Source organism: Lethenteron reissneri, chromosome 37 (assembly GCF_015708825.2).
Source record: "Lethenteron reissneri isolate LAM-NWPU_2019-01 chromosome 37, ASM1570882v1, whole genome shotgun sequence".
NCBI classification, from domain to species: domain Eukaryota; kingdom Metazoa; phylum Chordata; class Hyperoartia; order Petromyzontiformes; family Petromyzontidae; genus Lethenteron; species Lethenteron reissneri.
The window spans coordinates 12677811-12698100 of NC_083815.1; the positions used below are offsets into that span (position 1 = coordinate 12677811).

Sequence of the window (20290 nt, forward strand, 5' to 3'; positions counted from 1 at the left end):
GTGGGTTTGGGGCTGGCCGAGTGGGTGCTGGGTGTGGGTTTGGGGCTGGCTGAGTGGGTGCTGGGTGTGGGTTTGGGGCTGGCCGAGTGGGTGCTGGGTGTGGGTTTGGGGCTGGCCGAGTGGGTGCTGGGTGTGGGTTTGGGGCTGGCTGAGTGGGTGCTGGGGGTGGGTTTGGGGCTGGCCGAGTGGGTGCTGGGTGTGGGTTTGGGGCTGGGTGAGTGAGTGCTGGGTGTGGGTTTGGGGCTGGCTGACTGGGTGCTGGGTGTGGGTTTGGGGCTGGCTGAGTGAGTGCTGGGTGTGGGTTTGGGGCTGGGTGAGTGAGTGCTGGGTGTGGGTTTGGGGCTGGCTGACTGGGTGCTGGGTGTGGGTTTGGGGCTGGCTGAGTGAGTGCTGGGTGTGGGTTTGGGGCTGGCCGAGTGGGTGCTGGGTTTGGGGCTGGCTGAGTGGGTGCTGGGTGTGGGTTTGGGGCTGGCTGAGTGGGTGCTGGGTGTGGGTTTGGGGCTGGCTGAGTGGGTGCTGGGTGTGGGTTTGGGGCTGGCTGACTGGGTGCTGGGTGTGGGTTTGGGGCTGGCTGAGTGAGTGCTGGGTGTGGGTTTGGGGCTGGGTTTCAGGGTCTGGAATTGGGCGGGCGGGGCTCCGGATCCGCCCAGAACCCCGCAGCCTCGTCCGCTCGACGCCCTCGCCTCTTCATTACCGCCACCACCGCGGCCATGGCCACGTCCCCGGTGAAGTCTCCGACCGGATCGCTCAAGGGGAAGAAGGACGACTCCTTCCTTGGGAAGTTCGGCACCCTGACGAGGAAGAAGAAGTCGAAGGAAGGTGAGGATGGCTTGCCGGGGCCTCATCACGAGCGTCAACAACCGCCATCGTTATCAGCACCATCACCACCATCATCGTCGTGGCTACCGCCACTACCACCGTTATCATCATAAAGCTGCACAGATTTAGAGAGCGGAGTGGCCGCGCTAATGAGTGTGACGATGAGTGGGTTTGGTGAGAATTGTGGTTATTTTTAATGGTGTCGCGAGAGAGGACGTGCAGCTCGCATGCTGTAAGTTGTGAGTGGGGGGGTTGCTCTTCGTCTGGAATTCCCCTCGACTGCCAACGCTTTCGTTAAAACGAAGTTGACTCGGCTTTCATGCGGCTCTATTTAAAAAAAAACATTCATACGACGCGTTCAGCGCAAGCACCAGTGTACATCTACAGCTGTGTCTATTCACTTTTGCACGTATAGCGCGCTCTATCCAAGTAATAAAATGTTTATGAATAATAATTATTGGCGCATAAATGTGCAGAAATCCCGGTCCCGAAAACGCCGGGCGTTGTACGTCGTGATTCCCCCCTCCCGACGGGGGACCCCCGGGGCCGAGAGGGTGGGGGGGCTTCATTCCTGGGGGCGGGGTCCCACTGTGTGTGTGTGTGGAGTCTCTCACCAGATTTGGTGATTTCTCATCCACGCGTTGGGTCTCACTCTGTGCGTAGTCTGTCATCGGGATTTGGTGAATTCTCTCACCCACGCGTCTCACGCTCTCACGCATTGGGCCCCACTTTGTGTGGTGTATATCACCAGGATTTGGTGAATTCTCTCACCCACGCGTCTCACGCTCTCACGCATTCGGCCCCACTGTGTGTGGTGTATATCACCAGGATTTGGTGAATTATCTCACCCACGTGTCTCAGGCGTGAAAGACATGAGCCGGAGTACAACATGATTCCATTTAAGGTAGCAAATATGTTAGATGTGCCGATAAGAGTGAAATACAGTACTTAAAAACCCGCTCATTTCAGACATCACAATTCACTGTTATGAGCCTCGTAAAGAAATCGTAACCACTAATGAAGTGACAACCACCAAAGGTGGAAGCAACATGTGACATATCTGGACTGTTGTGCGTGGAGGTTTGCTCACCAGTCTCATGCCCCTCCACTCTGACGCATTGGGCGTTAGATTGTGTCAATTGCACGCTGATTCTCATGCACGCGAGTGTGTTTCACATCTAGACCTGGAGTGGCAGTGATTTAAGTGAACGCGTCACAATGTGGTGGCTGTATAATCGGTGAAGTATGTACGTGTGAATAGAGGGCGGCACTGCATTGAGCGTCGTGCTTGTAGGTAAGGCCGTAATTATAATAAATATATGATTGTGGCTATGGTTATACTTTATTAATTCCTAATCTCTGCCATTACATACAATGAAACAAGAAAATGTAAAAAAGAAAAAACAGAGCAATGTAATAAAATACACTATTAGACATTATTGTAAAAAATAAATAAAAAGCCCATCCTATGTGTTAGTGAATGTTCTAATATTTTAGGCAGGAAATTCGTTTTCAAATTTAGATTTTTTTTTTCTGGGGCGGGACCCCCCAGACCCCCTGGAAGATCCCCCCCCCCCATGTTCACTCCATGGCTACGGCCTTGCTTGCAGGGCAACTGAAGCATAGGGGGAGATGTGTGAGAAGGTCGGGTAAGTGAATGTCTGTAGAAAATGACAAGTTACACCGCTGTGCACAAATAGGTCACTGGGCAAATATTCAGCACAATCTGCTGTACACGTAGACGAATGCGTTGCTGTACTTTAGACATAAGCGAACGTATACGAGATACGCGCCTTGTTTTGTGTAGGTATGCACATTTGTGTGCGATGTACATACTCTGCAGCTTACTAAAGTATTGCTCAAGATTTCAGTTTCTATCAGGGCTACCGTCAACTCGGCGTGCGCCAGTCGATTGCTCGTTACGCTTCCTGGACTCAAATCGAAATGCGAAAGGGAGACACGTTCTTATTTACAAGCAGCTTGGGATCATCTAGGCAATCAGAAGCAATGGCATACAGATCGCAGCAACTATAATCTCAAATCCTCTTATTTGTTTGGTTACAAGCAACCTGATACGCTTTGTTTTGAAAGAATACAGTTATAGCAATAATCAAGAAATTAGGCTTCAGACGAAAATTATGTTAGTGAAAACTGAAACCGAGTATGAAGACAAGGTAATACCGATCGCCTTTACACTCACATCTGCTGCTGTCACTTCTGTCTCTAAAACCTTCTGCTGCTAGACCACCCAGATTTTCCCATATAACCTCTTGTCGCAGCAGCTCTTTCTCCTGCGTCAGCAGTTCTCCCGCTGTGTTTGTCTCACCTGATGACGATTGTTTGTGTTGGGATCGAAACGTCGTGATCTATTTTTTTTCTACCTACGTGACTTTACCGAAAGAACCAACGAATACGAGTATGTCTTCTTTGTGTATTGTTTATTGCTAGAGGTGCTACAGTTAGCATTAAGTGTCAGTTTCAGTAGATACTTTCAGAACCAAACCTGAGTTCAAATCACATCAGAAGTCCCACGTGGTGTACAGAGCAGGCTACAGCTCCAGAGTTATAATCTCTTCTGGCCTCTAATCTCTCTGCTACGAAGAAGACCCACTGCTCCAAATATCACGTATTATATTTGTATATTTTCCTTTTTGTTGGGAAGCTGATGTTTGATGTTATCCCTGGGGTTGACTGGATATAATGATTACCTCATTTGACGTGCGTGACACTGTGACGATAAATACGACGGCCAGCCTGATGCTGCCCTCACCCCTCTAGGGGGGCACGTTATGCACTCTACCCTTCAGTAGCCTCCATGGGCCCCCTTGGCTGCTCGACTTGAGCCGCCGTTGAAAATTTCCCCAACTGCTAAACAGTCGCCACATGGCTGGAATAGTGTCTGTGATGGAAGGAGTGCGTAGCGCAGCGGTTAGCATGCTGCTGCGCTACGAACACCGTGTCCCGAGTTCGATTCCTGCTCACGGCCAACACCAGTGATGATTATCTAAGTGGATGCTGGACCTCTCTCCTAGGTCGACTCGGACTCAAATGAGTACCTGGGGCGGTATGTAAACATCGCCACTCGGAAGACAAAGGTGGCCGGGCGTAGTGTTGGCCACCCACCCCCTCATGTGCCACAGTGCGGGCCTTCGTATGTGCTCGCTAACAGCACTTGCCCCAACAGTCTGATGCTATAGGGGGATCTTTACCTTTGTATTCGCATTGAAGAGCCAGACTTTAATGAACTGGCAAAGAAGCTTCTTCTAGCCTTGGAATATAGGCATATGTGGATAACGCTAGAAATGTCATGTAGTTGTTGCCTCCTTTATTAAACCAGGATATGAAATAATAAACCCATTGAGACACATAAGACATACATTCCTAAATTGTAAGATCAATCTGGGTTCTATTAAGAACAAGTTAAGATAAAAACAAATTGTAAAGAAATGCATACATTTAACAGATCTGGACTGAATATGGTAGGATATAGTGAGCAACTTGGGAGTGATCGTGATGGTTTCAACTTGAAACGCACAGCACAGTATTCGCTTGCCCTTGAAGAGAGAGAACAACTTGGAGGTGTGAGGAACCACAGACAAGCAGGAAGGCATGCCAGGCGGTGGGCCGGCACCAAATCTCCCCTCAAAGCTCTGTGGGCCTCTATATATTCAGATATTTTGCTCAATTAATGAGAGTCTACGTGTCATTAAAAAACGGAGCACCCAGAGAAAAACTCATGCATGCGATGGGGCAACACTATTCCATGCAGATAGAACAGGTGAAATCCACATTAGCTGTACCACATTCTCGTGGAAAGCAAAGGGTATGGGCACCTTCACGACACCCACGGGAAGGGAGTTTCGTAACATTTGTGTGATTCACCAACCCTCACCTCCACAGTGCTGGTTTGCAGGCAAACGCAACTGCCACCGCCCGGCTAAATATAACGTCGCAAGAAATCAATGTGGAGGTTGTGCTGGCCGAGGGGCATGTGTGTAGGAAAGAGTTGTGCTGAATGCAGCAAGCCATTGGAATGGTATTCCAGACGCGGCTGACTCGAGCAAATACTTGAAGCCAGATGTTGAGATACTGTAAGTGAACCTTGGCGTGCAGGTGTTGACTTGAAGCAGTTACATAATCTCAGGGAGAGGATGATGAAGGACGAGAATAATTACGATGATGATTTGTGGAGACATCATCAGCATTGGTCGTGTTACTAATCTATTTGTCTGGATGGCTAGAGTTTGTCTATGTGCAGTAATGCACATCTTGATTTTGGCACAGTGTGATATTACTATATTTTCGACGTAGGATCAAGATTAACGATAATACAATGGAAATATATTTTTTAAAACAGGTATTATAATAATATATGAGTGCTTATCATGACACCTTCCCGTCTTCACCAACTGGCACCAACTAGCATGGTGAAGTATGGTCACACAACCCCCATGACGATACAGTGGGTGTGTGTGGGGGGGCTTTGGCAGTGTATTGACTAAGAACTCTTACACATAGACACCTCTCAGTTTAGCACTCATCTGGTGAAAGATCAGGCTTCGTAAACTTAACAATTTTTAAAACTTTATTTTATTTTACCAGGTATGGAACACTAAGCTATACAATAGTTCCTTGGTTAACGCTTTTAATCCGTTCCACTAAAAATACGGTGAACCAATATAACCCTTAATCGAATATAGGAATTACATGTTAAAAGCATTCATCCATTTCAAGACGATCGGAAGTTGACCTTTTTGACCCTAAAAGTTTATAACATTTAAAAACCAATTACTTTCCTACTCCTCTTTTCCTCTTGCGAATTCACTTTAGGGGCCATTGCAATCACTATTAATTCCCCTATAAGTTGGAAATAACTAAAAGTCTGCAAAAGAGCTGCTTCACACTCCCAAACCAGAAAACATAATATAAACAAAGCCAGTTGAGGGTCTAAACGATCATAAATGGACATCGCTGATTGGCTGAAGAGGCATGGCTCAGCCCTACTTACGAGCGCTCGGATTGGCCGAAATCGGCGCCCGCGTGCATAACGTAAACATATCGTTAATCAAAATGTTAACGTTAGTCGAAACCATGGGGTCCTATAGGAGGCGCAACGCCTACCGAAAAATCGTTAACCGATATCATTGTTAATCGGTGTCACTTGTTACCTGAGGGGCTACTGTAAAGCTCTTTTCAGAAGTGACCTGGCCAAAAATGACAGCTCAACGAAGTGGCTCATCACGTGGACATTTATCGCAGCCAAATACTCTAAACGCATGTTTCTAATTGTGGAGGGAAACACCAGAGGAAAATCCACGCGACCACAGGGAGACCACGCAAACTCCAAATATACAGCAGGCGTCAGGGTCGGGATCGAACCCACGACCTCCTGTAAATCAGGCGAGGTAGTCAACATCTAGCCACTGTGATAGCGACCACAGGGAGACCACGCCAACTATAAATATACAGCAGGCGTCACAGGGTCGGGATCGAACCCACGACCTCCTGTATACCAGGCGAGGTAGTTAACATCTCACCGCCGTGGCGCCGCAAATGAGAGCATTCTCCTGTTCGAGGCTTGTCCTATCTCATTCCAACCCCAGCAGCGCCAGTGGCTCGCAGAGCGTGCTTATTTTAGGTGGTGTATTCGTGTGGGTGCTTGAAACTATTTTAAAAAAACTATTCCGTTATTGGAATGGGGTTTGGCATCGCATTGTACAAGACCTGGGGTCGTTAAGGTTCTAAAGTCAAGCTTGTATTTACGTATATATTAAACATAAACTGTGTGTGTGTGTTGTACCGTACTGAGTGGGGTTTCGGTGGCCCAGTGCTTAGCACTGCACTACGAATCTGTTCACCCGAGTTATATTCCAACTCGCGACCAACTATAACATTGGCGGATATTTAAACCCGGTCCTGGTGGGCCTCCACTAAGTTGGCGCAGCCTTAAATAAGTACCTGTTGCGGTGTGTACAAACATCAGCATTGGGGAGACAAAGGCGGCCTGGCTTGGTGCTGACCACACAACCCACTCTCGTCCGCTGTATGTCGGCTTTGATGGGCGCTCATGAACAGCACTTACGCCAGTCTTCTTCATATCAAGGCCCGCGGACCACTTGCGGCCCCTGGTGGATTTTAGTGCGGCCCCTGACGTGCCACCCCTGACAATACACAAATCGTGAAAACATCAAACACCCCCCATCATCATCATCGTGCTGCTGTCAAACCCCAATGGTTAACCAATGTGTGGCGGTCCTCACACTGACGATGGATGTCTTATCGGCAAAAGTGACCCCTCCCCCTGAAAATTATTGAAGGACACTGCCTTAGGCCAACAATCTGGATGGCTTTTTGTATCCGTAAATATGCGCAGGTCACGTAAGGGCACCTTTAAGATAAATCATCGTTAAATGTACAGTTTCTGGGCAGCGGCGCGTTGGATTGGCTGGGAGGTTCAAATCGAGTGAAAGGCGGGAGTGGAGGATGCGTAGGGGTGGAGAAGTAATAAAGAGGGCGTTTGGCGGAGATGGGGAGGAGAGGGAATATTTTACTGGTAGGAACGAAGTGGACCAGACCACCAATAGATTAATGTGTCCGTCTGTCCGTCCGACTGTCTGTCCGTCCGTCCGTCCGTGTATCAACATCGCCCCCTACTGCAAACATTTGGCATGACTCTGTCCGACAAGATGGCCGCCCGCTCCCCCTGCGATCTGTGAATTAAACAAGATGGCCGTCGCTTCCGGCGCATCACGGCAAAACTTTAAACTTCGCTTCAAAATTACTTTACTGAAACGCAGCACGTTTTTTTTAACACAGAGACAAGAAACATTTATTAACACAGAGACGAGATACATTTAATCGCCTTGTGCACGAAAAGCACGGCGCGAGGCCTAGTGCGGCAGGCTTCGCGAGGCCTAGTGCGGCAGGCTTATTAACACAGAGATGAAACGCAGCACGTTTATTAAAAAAAAATTTACTTTACTGAAACGCAGCACGTTTTTTTAACACAGAGACAAGAAACATTTATTAATACAGAGACGAGATACATTTAATCACCTTATTTGTGCACGAAAAGCACGGCGCGAGGCCTAGTGCAGCAGGCTTCGCGAGGCCTAGTGCGGCAGGCTTATTAACACAGAGATGAAACGCAGCACGTTTATTTAAAAAAAAAAATTTACTTTACTGAAACGCAGCACGTTTTTTTAACACAGGAGACAAGAAACATTTATTAACACAGAGACGAGATACATTCAATCACCTTATTTGTGCACGAAAAGCACGGCGCGAGGCCTAGTGCGGCAGGCTTCGCGAGGCCTAGTGCGGCAGGCTTATTAACACAGAGATGAAACGCAGCACGTTTATTTAAAAAAAATGTACTTTACTGAAACGCAGCACGTTTTGTTTAACACAGAGACAAGAAACATGTATTAACACAGAGACGAGATACATTTAATCGCCTTATTTGTGCACGAAAAGCACGGCGCGAGGCCTAGTGCGGCAGGCTTCGCGAGGCCTAGTGCGGCAGGCTTCGCGAGGCCTAGTGCGGCAGGCTTCGCGAGGCCTAGTGCGGCAGGCTTCGCGAGGCCTAGTGCGGCAGGCTTCGCGAGACCTAGTGCAGAAGGTGGTGGTGGGGGGTGGTGGGGTGGTGGTGGTGGGGGGGTGGTGGTGGGGGGGTGGTGGGGGGGTGGTGGAGGGGTGGTGGGAGGGGTGGTGTTGGGGGGTCTTTAAATCTCACAGCGTTTCTTGTCAAAACAAACACTTTTAATTAACATTACACTAGAATACAGTAATTTTTTCTTTAACTCCTCTATACCCGGTCGATATCCCTGTACCGGTACTAAGTATTATTCCTACCAGCCCACCCCGCAGGGTCCTGTTAAAGGGTTCAGGAAGGAACGGGGTGGAGGGGGGGGACTGAAAGCACGTGGGTGTTTTGGCGGTGAAGCGTCCCTAAGACTACGTGTGCTGTGTTAATGGGACACTAAAATTCCCTTTACCAGGACGATTTCTGTGTGGGTCTCCCTATCACACACGAGAAGACAAGGATCCTTCTGTGTGTACACGTGTGTGTTAGTGTGTTTATTAGTGTGCATTTGTTAGCTTACACGCGTGCCCGTGTACATGTGTGCACGTTGACATGTGGATGTGTGCGTATATGTATGTGTTTTTACATTGTTTTAGTGTGTGGAGTATTGTATACTGTAGCATACGCCATCGTGTGTGTTATACGGTATTATGTGTAGTATATAATGTACAGTAGTGTGTGGTGTAATGAGTATCGTGTGTGTTTGTGGTGTATAGCATAATGTGTGTGAGGTATAGTGCGAGTGTGAATTCCGCGAGGTTGAGTTCAGGCTGAAATGAGTGTGAGTAGGGTGGGTGAATCTGTGTACGTATGTAGCTAGAGTCGGGTTGTGGTAGGGGCTTATATTTTAACGGAATATATATATAGCGCCTTAACTAAGACGCTTTACAGATAATTAAGAATGGTACGACATATGAATGTAATGGTGGAGATGAGGTGAAGTAAATAGATGAGAGGAAGCAATGGGGGCGAATCTGTGTTGCGTGAATTCGTTGAAAGCGAAATTGACGATGAATGTAAATGATGAATGGATTGAATGAATGGGGAATGAGTGATAGCCAAATAATGAGAATATGAACAGGGAAGAGTGACGGTGGTGGTTATGAGGAGATTAAGGGGCCGTGGGGCGAGCGAGAGAACAACAAGTGAGTTTTGAGTGAGGAGCGAAAACTGGTGAGTGAAAGTGATTGTTTAATGTGGCTGGCAAGCCCTCTCTACAATTCAATTACTTTACCAAAAATCATGGAGGAAACACCAAAAATAAGCTTGTGCTTATACTGGAAGCCACAGGGGAAAGATGTCTTCTGGCCAAACCCCATTAGGCAGAGACAGGGTTCCTTCAGAAAAACAGAAAAAAAACACGAACTACCCTTGGCCATGTAGAACATTTGCATGCTTACTGTGGAGGAGCTGGACCGGTACCGCTTGAATCGCTGTGGTATACAGGATGTCTTGTTGGAATGGCTGTGGCTCCAGTCACCATGAGGGGGTGGACAGTCTTCCACTTGGGGCAGGAAACTGCAAAACAACAGTGGCCTGTTGAACAAACTAATACAGGGGGCATGGGAGTGTGGCGTGAGGTATGGGGAGCTGTGAGTCCCAAGCTGTTGTTGGCTTGCTTCCCCATCAACATAGAGGAATGCAGGGAAGGCTGATGAGTCAAATGCATATATAATCGCCTGCCCTAGTTTCTTACTAAAGTGGCCTCTCGGGATAGTCATCTTTTAGCATTCTCAGGAAGAACGTAATCAACCATATAGGGTGTTGACTGTTATGTTATCCGACTCTGTTGTATTACATTACATTTCTAAGTATACTAGATTTGTGTTTCTATTTAATTTATACCTGATGATGATTGCTTGTGTTGCAATCGAAACGTCGTATGCTAGTATTTAATTAAATGTATTATTTTATCTTTATACGTGACTTTACCGAAAGAACCTAAATAATTCCTGCAGTCACGAAAGCTCCAAATTAAGTTTGATAGTCATCTTGTTGGGTGACTTTAATGCCCGAGTTGGTCATGACGGAGGCACCTGGACCAGAGTGATCAGAAGGCATAGGTCAGATCAACTCGGGAACAATGGCAGGAGGCTGCACGACTTCTGTGCAGCCTGTGGGCCTGTAATCACCAACACGCTGTTGTGGCATTGGCGCATCCACACATCATAGATGCGCATTGGGTCTAAGAAAAAACATCTGCTGGACTATATAGTGATGGAACAGCGAATACAGGCTCATGTCCTTGACACCAGGACCTACTGTGGAGCTAAAAAATGATCTGCCCAATGAGCAAAATGTGCCTGCCATATATCCACCTAGGAGCCCATTCAACGCACAACAGCCTGGCCTCAGCCAGCTGATGAAGTGATAATTTTATCATTGCTTGCATCTGGGGTTGGCTTCATACTCCCCTCCTCCTGTAACACGTGCAGCTGCAATGGCTGCATTGGATATGTGGTCAAGACCTAAAACTAAACTATTACTAAACTACATTTTTTACTTAACTTTCGTAACTACAGGAATTCATATTGTATGGTTCTTTTGGTAAAGTCATGTAGATAGAAGAAATAATAATAATAATAAAATAATAAAAATGAAAATAAAGTTAATCAAATAAATAAAAATATCACGATGTTTCGATCACAACACAAGCGTTCTATCTATGTGACTTTACCGAAAGAATCATAGAATATATTACTGAACTATTTTTATTTTACGAGGTAAGGCCCACGAGGCCATACAGCTCTTTTTCAGAAGTGACCTGGCCACAAACGATAGCTCAACGAAGTGGCTTTGCACGTGGAAATTTATAGCAGCCAAATACTCTAAACTCATGTTTTTAAATGTGGAGGAAAATACCGGAGGACCCGGAGAATAATCCACGTGACCACGGAGAGAAAATGCAAACTTCAAATATACAGGTGTCAGGGTCGGGTCGGGTCGGACCTACGACCTCCTGTATACTAAGTGAGGTAGTTAACATCTCACCACTTCCACAGAGACCCTGGCTGAGGGAAGATGTGTTCTGACTAGCTGAGCGAAAACCTCACGTTCACTCCAACCATCTACAATATTCCATGTCCGAGAATGAGGAGGCTTACCGCAGCCTTCGCTTGGAGTATTGGTGGTGGTCCCAGGCTTTCTGAAGATATGAAAACGCACCTAAATAGCGCACAATCACAAATCACCATTGAATTAAATGTAAAAGTAACTTTCAGCACCACACATATTATCATCCTTAAGGAAAAGAATGGTACTCTTTGGTTCTTTCAAGAAAGTCACGTAGGTAGAAATAAAATAAATCACGACGTTTCGATCGCAACACAAGCGAACTTCATCAGGTGGGACAACCATAGCAAGAAAATGCTGAAGTCGGCGGGAGAGCTGCCGTGGCAAGAGGTTATATAGGTAAGAGAGGGGGGAGGAGGCAAGCGGGGAGAGAGAGAGGGGGGGTAGGGGGAGGGTCGCGTGAGCGCTAGGGGAAGAGGATGTGAGGTTGGGGGGGGGGGGCTAGCAGTAAACCGGCAGGTACGATGGAAACAACAACAACCACTTAAGGCATTACCTGGTTTATAACATCCTTGCAATGATTGTTCAATTTGTATCCATTTTCTCGGTTGAAGTTTTGTCTATGTTTATATATCTGGATGGCTTCATGAACAAACCTTTGATAGTAGCCCCAAGGTTTGCAGAGTACTTTGGTCTCGGAAAAAAACAATATCATAGTCGATTTAAAGCTTTCGTGACTGCAGGGATTCATCTTCTTGGTTCTTTCGGTAAAGTCACGTAGAAGGGAAGTAATAAAATAATAAAAATAATACATAATAAAATAATTCTCACGACGTTTCGGCCACAACGCAAGCAGCCGTCCTCAGGTGAAGAATGAAACACCACCAAGCTTGGAGCGTATATTTAAGCTGGGTTGGAGGGGGGAAGAACACGGTAGGACAAACACCTCAGCCGTGGCAGATCACTGTTACAATTCAGTGGGCTCACATGACATTGACTTCTCCAAGACAGAGGTTCTCTGCAAGCCATCTGGCTACCATGAGAGATTCGTTCATGAGGCGATCCACATATACAAACACAGATACAATTTCAACCGAGAAGATGGATTCTGGCTCAGCAATCATTGGAAGGACGTAGTAAACCATTTCGGATCTTAACTGATTGTGTTCACGTTTACGGTGACTTTCAGACCGCAGTCCACTCACTGGCATTGACTATATATCTTGTATTCTCCACAGGGAATGGATTCTTTGCTCCGCTGCAAGTCTCCTTTCACCACTCTCCCATTGACATATTTCGTTGCTTCCTCTTGGTATCTTTCACGCGACGGTCAATGGTATAGTGTATAGCAGATTGTATAAATAGTATAAAATTGTAATGTTTAATACAATGTATAAGGTAATATACAGTATCGTAATTGTATAGTTAATATACAGCAGTGTGGTATACAGTAGGGTGGGTAGAATAATACTTAGGGTAATATTATAGTCGAAGGTATGGAGTGGTGTATAGCAATACAGTATATAATTTAATGTTGGGTTTTTCTATGGCAGTATATAGTACGGGGTAGACCCATGTTATGTAAGAGAAAAAAGTTTAGCTGGAAGCATATTATATTTTTCGCGACATAGAATTGTAATGTATTACTTACTGTTAGTAGCTCAGCTTATTGGAGAGTATATTTAGTATACTGATGATACTATGTAGTTTATACTTTAGTTTTTTACGTAGTTGTTTAGTAACTGCAGCTACATACTATTAACATTCCTTCCCTTTGTTAATGCTACCCCCATCCCCTCCCTTTGATACTGCTAATCCTGCATAATGCACGGGCATAATATGACTTTGAAACCCCCTGCCCACCTCCTACGCATTTCCCATAAATATGCTAAATTCCTCTTTATATGCAAATTATTTTGTCAAGGCGCTCTCCTTTCCCCCTCCAACCCAGCTTAAATATACGCTCCAAGCTTGGTGGTGTTTCATTCTTCACCTGTGGACGGCTGCTTGCGTTGTGGCCGAAACGTCGTGAGAATTATTTTATTATGTTTTATTTTTGTTATTTGATTATTTTCCTTCTACGTGACTTTACCGAAAGAACCAAGAAGAATATCATAGTCATCTGATTTATAACCCCCATGAACAAGTCTACTGAGCTTTTCTGAGTTCTTGGGGGAGGAGAAATCTCTCCGCTCATATAACAAAATGGGGCAAGGTGGGATTGGCCCTGCTGGGCCTGCGGCACCTCAAATATTGGAGGAAATAGCCTTTACATTTTTACATGAAACTTTCGTGACTGCAGGAATTCATATTCTATGGTTCTTTCGGTAAAGTCACGTTGATAGAAAAAATAATAACAATAAAATAATTTTTAAAATAATTAAAATATCACGACGTTTCGATCGCAACACAAGCAATCGTCATCAGGAGAAAAAAGAGGGGGAAAGCTGCTGAGGGAGGCTGTTTATAAAGGTTTAGAGATGGGCGGGGCAGCTAATGTTAATGTAGGCGAGGTCTCCTACACCGGAAGTAGGTCTACACCAATCAAAGAGCTGTTTATAAAGGGTTAGAGATGGGCGGGGCAGCTAATGTGAGTGTAGGAAAGGTCTCTGACACCGGCAGTAGGTCTACAACAATCAAAGCATTGCACCTCGCTTCACACACCCACACTGCTGATGGTGGAGGTGGACAAGAAAACACAAATCAAGTCATGACCCAAAGTGGTTGATGACATCTTTCGAATGATTGCTGAGGTTAAAACCATCGTCTCGGTTGAAATTGTGTCTGGGTTTGTATATATGGATGGCTTTGTGAACAAATCTTTGTTGATCGCCAGTCGGCTTGCAAAGTACCATTGTCTTAGAGAAATCAATTTCACGTGAGCCAGCCGCATTAAAGTAAAGATCAGCCATGGCAGGAGTATTGGTCCTGCCATGTTTCAGATCTGCCTTATGTTCACGAACACCGTCCGAGACATGTCGTTTGGTTTCCCCAATGTAACTGCTGCCGCAGATACAGCTTAGTTTGTAGACGCCGGGATATTGCATGTCAGAAATCTTGTCCTTCACAGATTAGATCAGCTCACGAATTTTATGCAAGATTTTGGAAATGTTTTGGTTATCCCTGCTATGTAAGATAAGGTGATGCTTTTGATTGGATCCTCAGATGGCTCCTTCCTCACGGTTGGGGTGATGGCTTTGCGCATTGTGTAGTCAGAATATCCATTTGCCTTGAGAGCCTGGTGTACGTGTTTGAGTTCACTGGTCAGGTGTTCATGGTCGGAGATACATTGAGCTCTATGGTGTAGCGTTTTGATGAGGGAATTCTTCTGGGATGGATGGTGGTGGGAATCAGGTTTTAGGTAGGCATCAGTATGGGTTACTTTCCTGTAGACAGAGTGGCTCATTGAGCCATCTGGTCTCTTTTTGATTAAGACATCCAAGAAGGATGGCATGCCACCCTTTTCTACCTCCATGGTGAATTTGATTGCTGGGTGTATGGAATTGATGTGGTTGAGGAATTGTTCCAGAGCCGGTCGGCCATGTGGCCAGATGACAAACGTGTCATCCACGTACCTCTTCCACAAGGACGGGCGTAGAGTGGATGCCTGGATGGCGTCCATCTCAACATTTTCCATTAAAATTTTGGCCCCAACCGGAGATAAGGAAGAACCCATTGGGATGCCTTCAATTTGTTTGTAGAATGCTACATTCCAGGTGAAATATGTATTGGTGAGGCAGTGTCTCACCAGGGCTGGTACATCAGCATTCAGTCCTTGTTGAACCAAATCTTCAATTATTGCAATGGTATCGGGCACAGGAACTTTGGTGAACAGAGAAACTACATCGAAACTAACGGGCAAATCACCTGGGGACAGTGAGATGTCCTTAATTGACGATACCAGGTGAGCTGAGTTAAGAACAGAAGAGGTGGTCTTACCAGTGAATGGTTGCAAGGTCTCAGACAGATATCGGGCAGTTTGTAGGTGGGTGAGCCACTGGTGGAGACGATGGGACGAAGGGGTGTATCTTCTTTATGGATTTTAGGGAAGCCATATAGGCTGGGTGGTCTAGCAGCAGAAGATTGTAGCCTTTCCCTGTGAGTGTATGTGCCATTTGTTGAGGAGGTGCAAGGAGCAATCTGGAGCCTGAAACCAGGTAAAGCAGAGATGACCTCCCAACTGAATTGCTGATGGAGGGTGACGAGTTCCACATAATTTGAAGTATGCTCTGGTGATCCCACTTTTTATCAAAGGGGACTGTATTGATTGCAAAAACTACCGGGACATCTCTATCTTCAATATGCCGAAAACACTCCTGGCAAAGATTATTAAACATCGCCTTGCCAGTCAATTTGAGGAGAGGCTTGCAGAGCCCCAATGGGATTTAACTTGGGGTAGAGCTGCACAGACGCCATATTCTCTGTCCCTCTACTACAGTATATGTCTGTGGAATTTCAATGGGACCTACATCTTTGCTTTAATGGCATGGTCAGGTCCTATCATATGATAAATAAGCCAGGGCTTTGGGTTATTCTTCATGCTTTCAGGGTCCATTAGCCTCTGGTTAAAATCATTAAGGACCCTCATGATGGTGGGTGGCCCTGGTAAAGCTGGGACCGGGAGTCAAATACTGAAGGGGTGGTGGGGTGTGAATTATTACCTACTATGCTAGAATGCATAATAGGTAACTTTTTATGGCTGTACCAGAGGAATTTGTATCTGGAATATATACAACGGGAGGCTGATTGATGCCCAGGTACAGTGAAGAGATGGTTCCCTATTGGTCAACCATGTTATGTACGTGGATGATCTCGTAATTGGTGCAGTAAGAACGAGATGGAGATTATTCTGCTGAGTGTGGAGTGTGCCACGAAGAGGTGGGGCCTTACCCATCAGCCCCACCAAAACAAAGCACGTACCTGGGTATTTTATGCCATCAAATACTCAACCCCCTCAATTCCCCATGTGTGATGATGGGGCAGTTTTTGAGACAGTGGAGATATTTTCGTGCTGTGCTGATTGCCAGCTTCGGTATTTAGAGCAGAGGACTTAATAGAGTGGCATTGATTTTTTGTCAGCTGTGTAACACTATGTGGAAGCTACCTTTCCTATTGCTCTATGTGAAGCTCCGGGTCTTCTCAGGCACGGTTATGCCCTCCCTCCTCTATGGTTGTAAAACGTGGACCCCTTGGAAGGAACATCTGCACCAGTTTTAAACATTCAGTCTGTCCTGCCTACAATCCATCATGGGTTTAACAAGACTGGATTGTGTGAGAAGCTCACTGATCTTTGAAAGATCTGGACACAGGCCCATTAGTGAGCTCCTCTGGCAGGCGAGGGTGCATTGGGTAGGCCATGTAGTCATTCTCACATACCCAGCCGCTGCATGCCCAAGCAGCTTACATTTAGCCAGATAAAGGGGGTTAAATGGGAATGGCATGGGCTAGAGAAAAGATGTGGAGCTCACTGGACTTTCTGATGACTTGTACCAGCGGTGTTAAGATCAGAATATTTGGAGGAGGCTCTTGAAGGATGCTACTGGGCAGTTTGAGGCAGTCGCTGTCCGGCAGCAACGGAGGGAAAAGGAGCGACGCTCACAACAACGAGCGGAGTGCTGAGTGGCTAAAATACAGAAAGTAGACACAGTGAGAAGCACAGGTGGTGCATTTACCAGTATTTTCAGTCAGTCAATCCACAACACCTGAGTCTGTCACTTAACGTGCTGGCGAGCCTTCGACGCTTCACTTAGCCACAAGGTACATCGTAGTCTGGCACAAGCGCCGCGTTTATGATACCGCCACTTAGCGAGGAATGGCGGTTGTTCTTGTGTATGGGGCAGTTGTTGGAGAGAGTGGAGGTGTTCCCCTACTTAGGCAGTGTGCTAATGAACAGCTCTGGTTTGGCAGCAGGGGTCTCATATCGAATCAGTCGAGAGGCATTATGTTTCTATTGGCTGCGTAAGTAATGCTGTGTCAGTAATGTGTAAGGTGTCTGGCCTGTCACTCCAAACGAAGCTCCTGGTCCTCTCAGTTACAGTTATGCTTTCCCGTCTCTGTGTTTGTGCAACATGGACCCCATTTACAAAGATACCTGCGCCGGCTTGAAACGTTCAGGCTGGCCTGCCTGATATCAATTCTGTAATTATTAACCAGGCTGGTTAACAACAGCTGAAGAAGAGTGTGCAAATAAGCGTAGCGGAATGCATGCTTAGAATTGCACTGAAAGAAAGAGTGCCAACCACATGGCTCAGGGAACAAAGATATAAGAGGCATTATTAACTTGTATAAAGTAAGTGGGCTTAGATAGGACACATCTCCAGAAGGGATGATGGCTGATGGAAGAGACTATTCATGGAATATCTGCCAAAGAGGATGACTTGTCTCAGAGGATGACCACTGCAGAGATAGACCAATCCAAAAGTAACATGTTAAAACTCGTGAAGCAGACAGCTGTTAACGTACGTATTTATCATTTTGCAAGCAGGTGCCAGTGGGTTATAACCATTGCTATGCTTGGCATGAGTTCCAAACGCTGCCCACATATTAAAATAAATATATCCTTGTATCCTGAGAAGTCCCTGGAAGCTCTGCCTCACCGTCACACACAATGTGCAGTGCTGTGCCAAGGACTAAAGTCATCAACTGCCCCCCCCGCCCGCCCCCCCCCCCGGTGTTTCTCAGCAGAGACGGATCACTCCCCTTGTGGCGCACGTAAATGGACCGTTTGTCAGTCCACTGTTGAACGAGGCTCTCCCCCACACCATGTGGGATCGTGGGGGTCATTTGATCGCACTTCAACCTTGCCGATCGGTACGGGTTGGTGAAGGCAGGGAGCATCGTCATGGGAGCAAAGAAGTGCAGTACAATAACTGCCAATGGAGGGCTGTACTGTTTATGTTTCATGGCAGTTCTCGCGTAGCACACTGGATGTTTCGGCCAAGAGAAACAGGAGTGCCACTGGAGTGCCATGAACTTTTGTACTACAGTGAGTATCCTTTGTGACGTGCTGCTCCGCTCCACTTACACAAGGCTTTGGCATCAGGGATACGCAGAAGCATCAGATAGAAAATATCTCATAGATCAGTGCAGGGCTGGCGATCCATCTTTTTGAGTAATTGCTCTTCATTCAGAGTATTTTTGGCATCGCCTTCGCATGTCAGGATTTGAATGACTTTGGCCTTATTACAGCAGTTCTTTTGTCGAGTGGATTGAATTCGTCTTGCCTTCTGGCATAGGAGGCATGTTATAATTCACACCCCACCACCCCTTCGGTTTTTGATTAGTTTTTACAATCGGGGTCCTAGGTTGCGTGTAAACTGATAATAATGCTTTTGATAATTTAGTCATTTTCCCATGCCCAAAGCACTGAACAGTAAAAAGTATTCTACATTATACATACTAAAACACAATTATTACATGAAAAAAAACAATGGCATATATAGAAAAAAAATGCAATATAACTACAGGCTTCTCATGAACCAAATCATTCACACATGTATCAAAAGGGAACACTTGCAATTGATTCTTGTACACATGTTAGTATCTATTTTAATCAATGGATTGCTGTGTTATTTAATGTGCCGTGTGAAACCACCAAAGCAAAATGTGTCGATTTTAAAACAGCTGCAAACACTGCCATATGCCTGGACCGTGCTACCATTAGATCGTTGTATAGTGGATAATTCTACTGGTAGGAACCTCCTGGTTACACCAGTCCACAGGGGATTATTGTGTTCGTCGTGCAGGGAGGGGCTGGGTGGGGAGGGAGGGGCTGGGTGGGGAGGGGAGGGTGTGGGGCTAGGTGGGGAGGGGAGGGTGGGGAGGGGCTGGGTGGGGAGGGTGGGGAGGGGCTGGGTGGGGCTGGGTGGGGGGTGGGAGGGGTGGGGCTGGGTGGGGAGGGCCGGTCACCCCGTGGTGCCCTTATAAAACTCAACGTTTAACCTACTCACTTCGGCTTGTGCCCGCCCTCACAGTCGGGCATATTTGCGGAATACACCACGCCGCCGTTGACCCTGGCCATTGACCGAGCAATCCAACGTTCCTACCAGCTCCCTCCGCAGGAATGTGTTTATAGTCATTTAATAAGGTGCTGGGTGGATAATTGCACCGCAAGGATCGTGACAGATGGTGGCGGCTTGGTGGGGGGTGGGGGACCTTTATCCAGCAGTGGATTGATGACGACGATAGTGGATAATGTCACACAGTTGTATGTGGAAGCAATAAATATACATCCCAACACGTAGGCTTTTCCAGACACATTTTGCAAGATTGGTTTTAACGCATTCTTCCTAAACTTTGCGGGCACGCCGAAATTATAACATTTAATATTTCAATTTATTAGGCTATGCCAAGTGTTTGGATGACACAAAATTGTCCAGATCATTACGTGGCCTAACCCAAGACCGGCTATTGACTCAATACACAGTCGAGTATGTTACAATCACCTAACGATCCCGTTTCAACTACGTAATGGTCCCCTCGCCAGGGCAGTAAACAGGGGGTCCCACGTTCCAGGTCCTTCACTAACAAGCTGGGACACGGCAGAGTGGATGGCAGCTGATCGCTGCTTTCGCGACACAGTTTCCCCCACGGGAGACTGTGGAAGTCACCCTTGGATAATCGCCTCTGCAAAACCTGACCAAAAAGCCGCTCTCTCTTCAGTCGTTCCCGTGGAGATAAAGCAGATAGATCCCCTCCCCACCTCCTTGTGAGGATTCCTCGATCGGCTCCCACCTTCGCGTGACACCTGAGGCCGTTTCTCGTTTGTTTTGGCCTCTCCAGCTCCTTTTGGCTTGAGAGAGAGAGAGAAAAACAAACACACACTTCCATCCCCACCCAGTGTCAGGGGGCGCTATGCCCCCTTTCCCTAACATC

The 20290-nt window shown here is 46.5% G+C and overlaps 1 protein-coding gene across 1 annotated transcript in view; it reads left to right on the top strand.

Moving 5' to 3' along the window:
- Positions 1-633: 633 nt before the first annotated feature.
- LOC133351329 (beta-parvin-like) overlaps positions 634-20290 on the top strand; it is a 41178-nt gene continuing 21521 nt past the window's right edge. The window contains exon 1 of the mRNA XM_061566433.1: positions 634-819. Within this exon, the coding sequence (XP_061422417.1) occupies positions 711-819 (109 nt within the window). The 5' untranslated portion in view covers positions 634-710. The remainder of the gene's footprint in view (positions 820-20290) is intronic.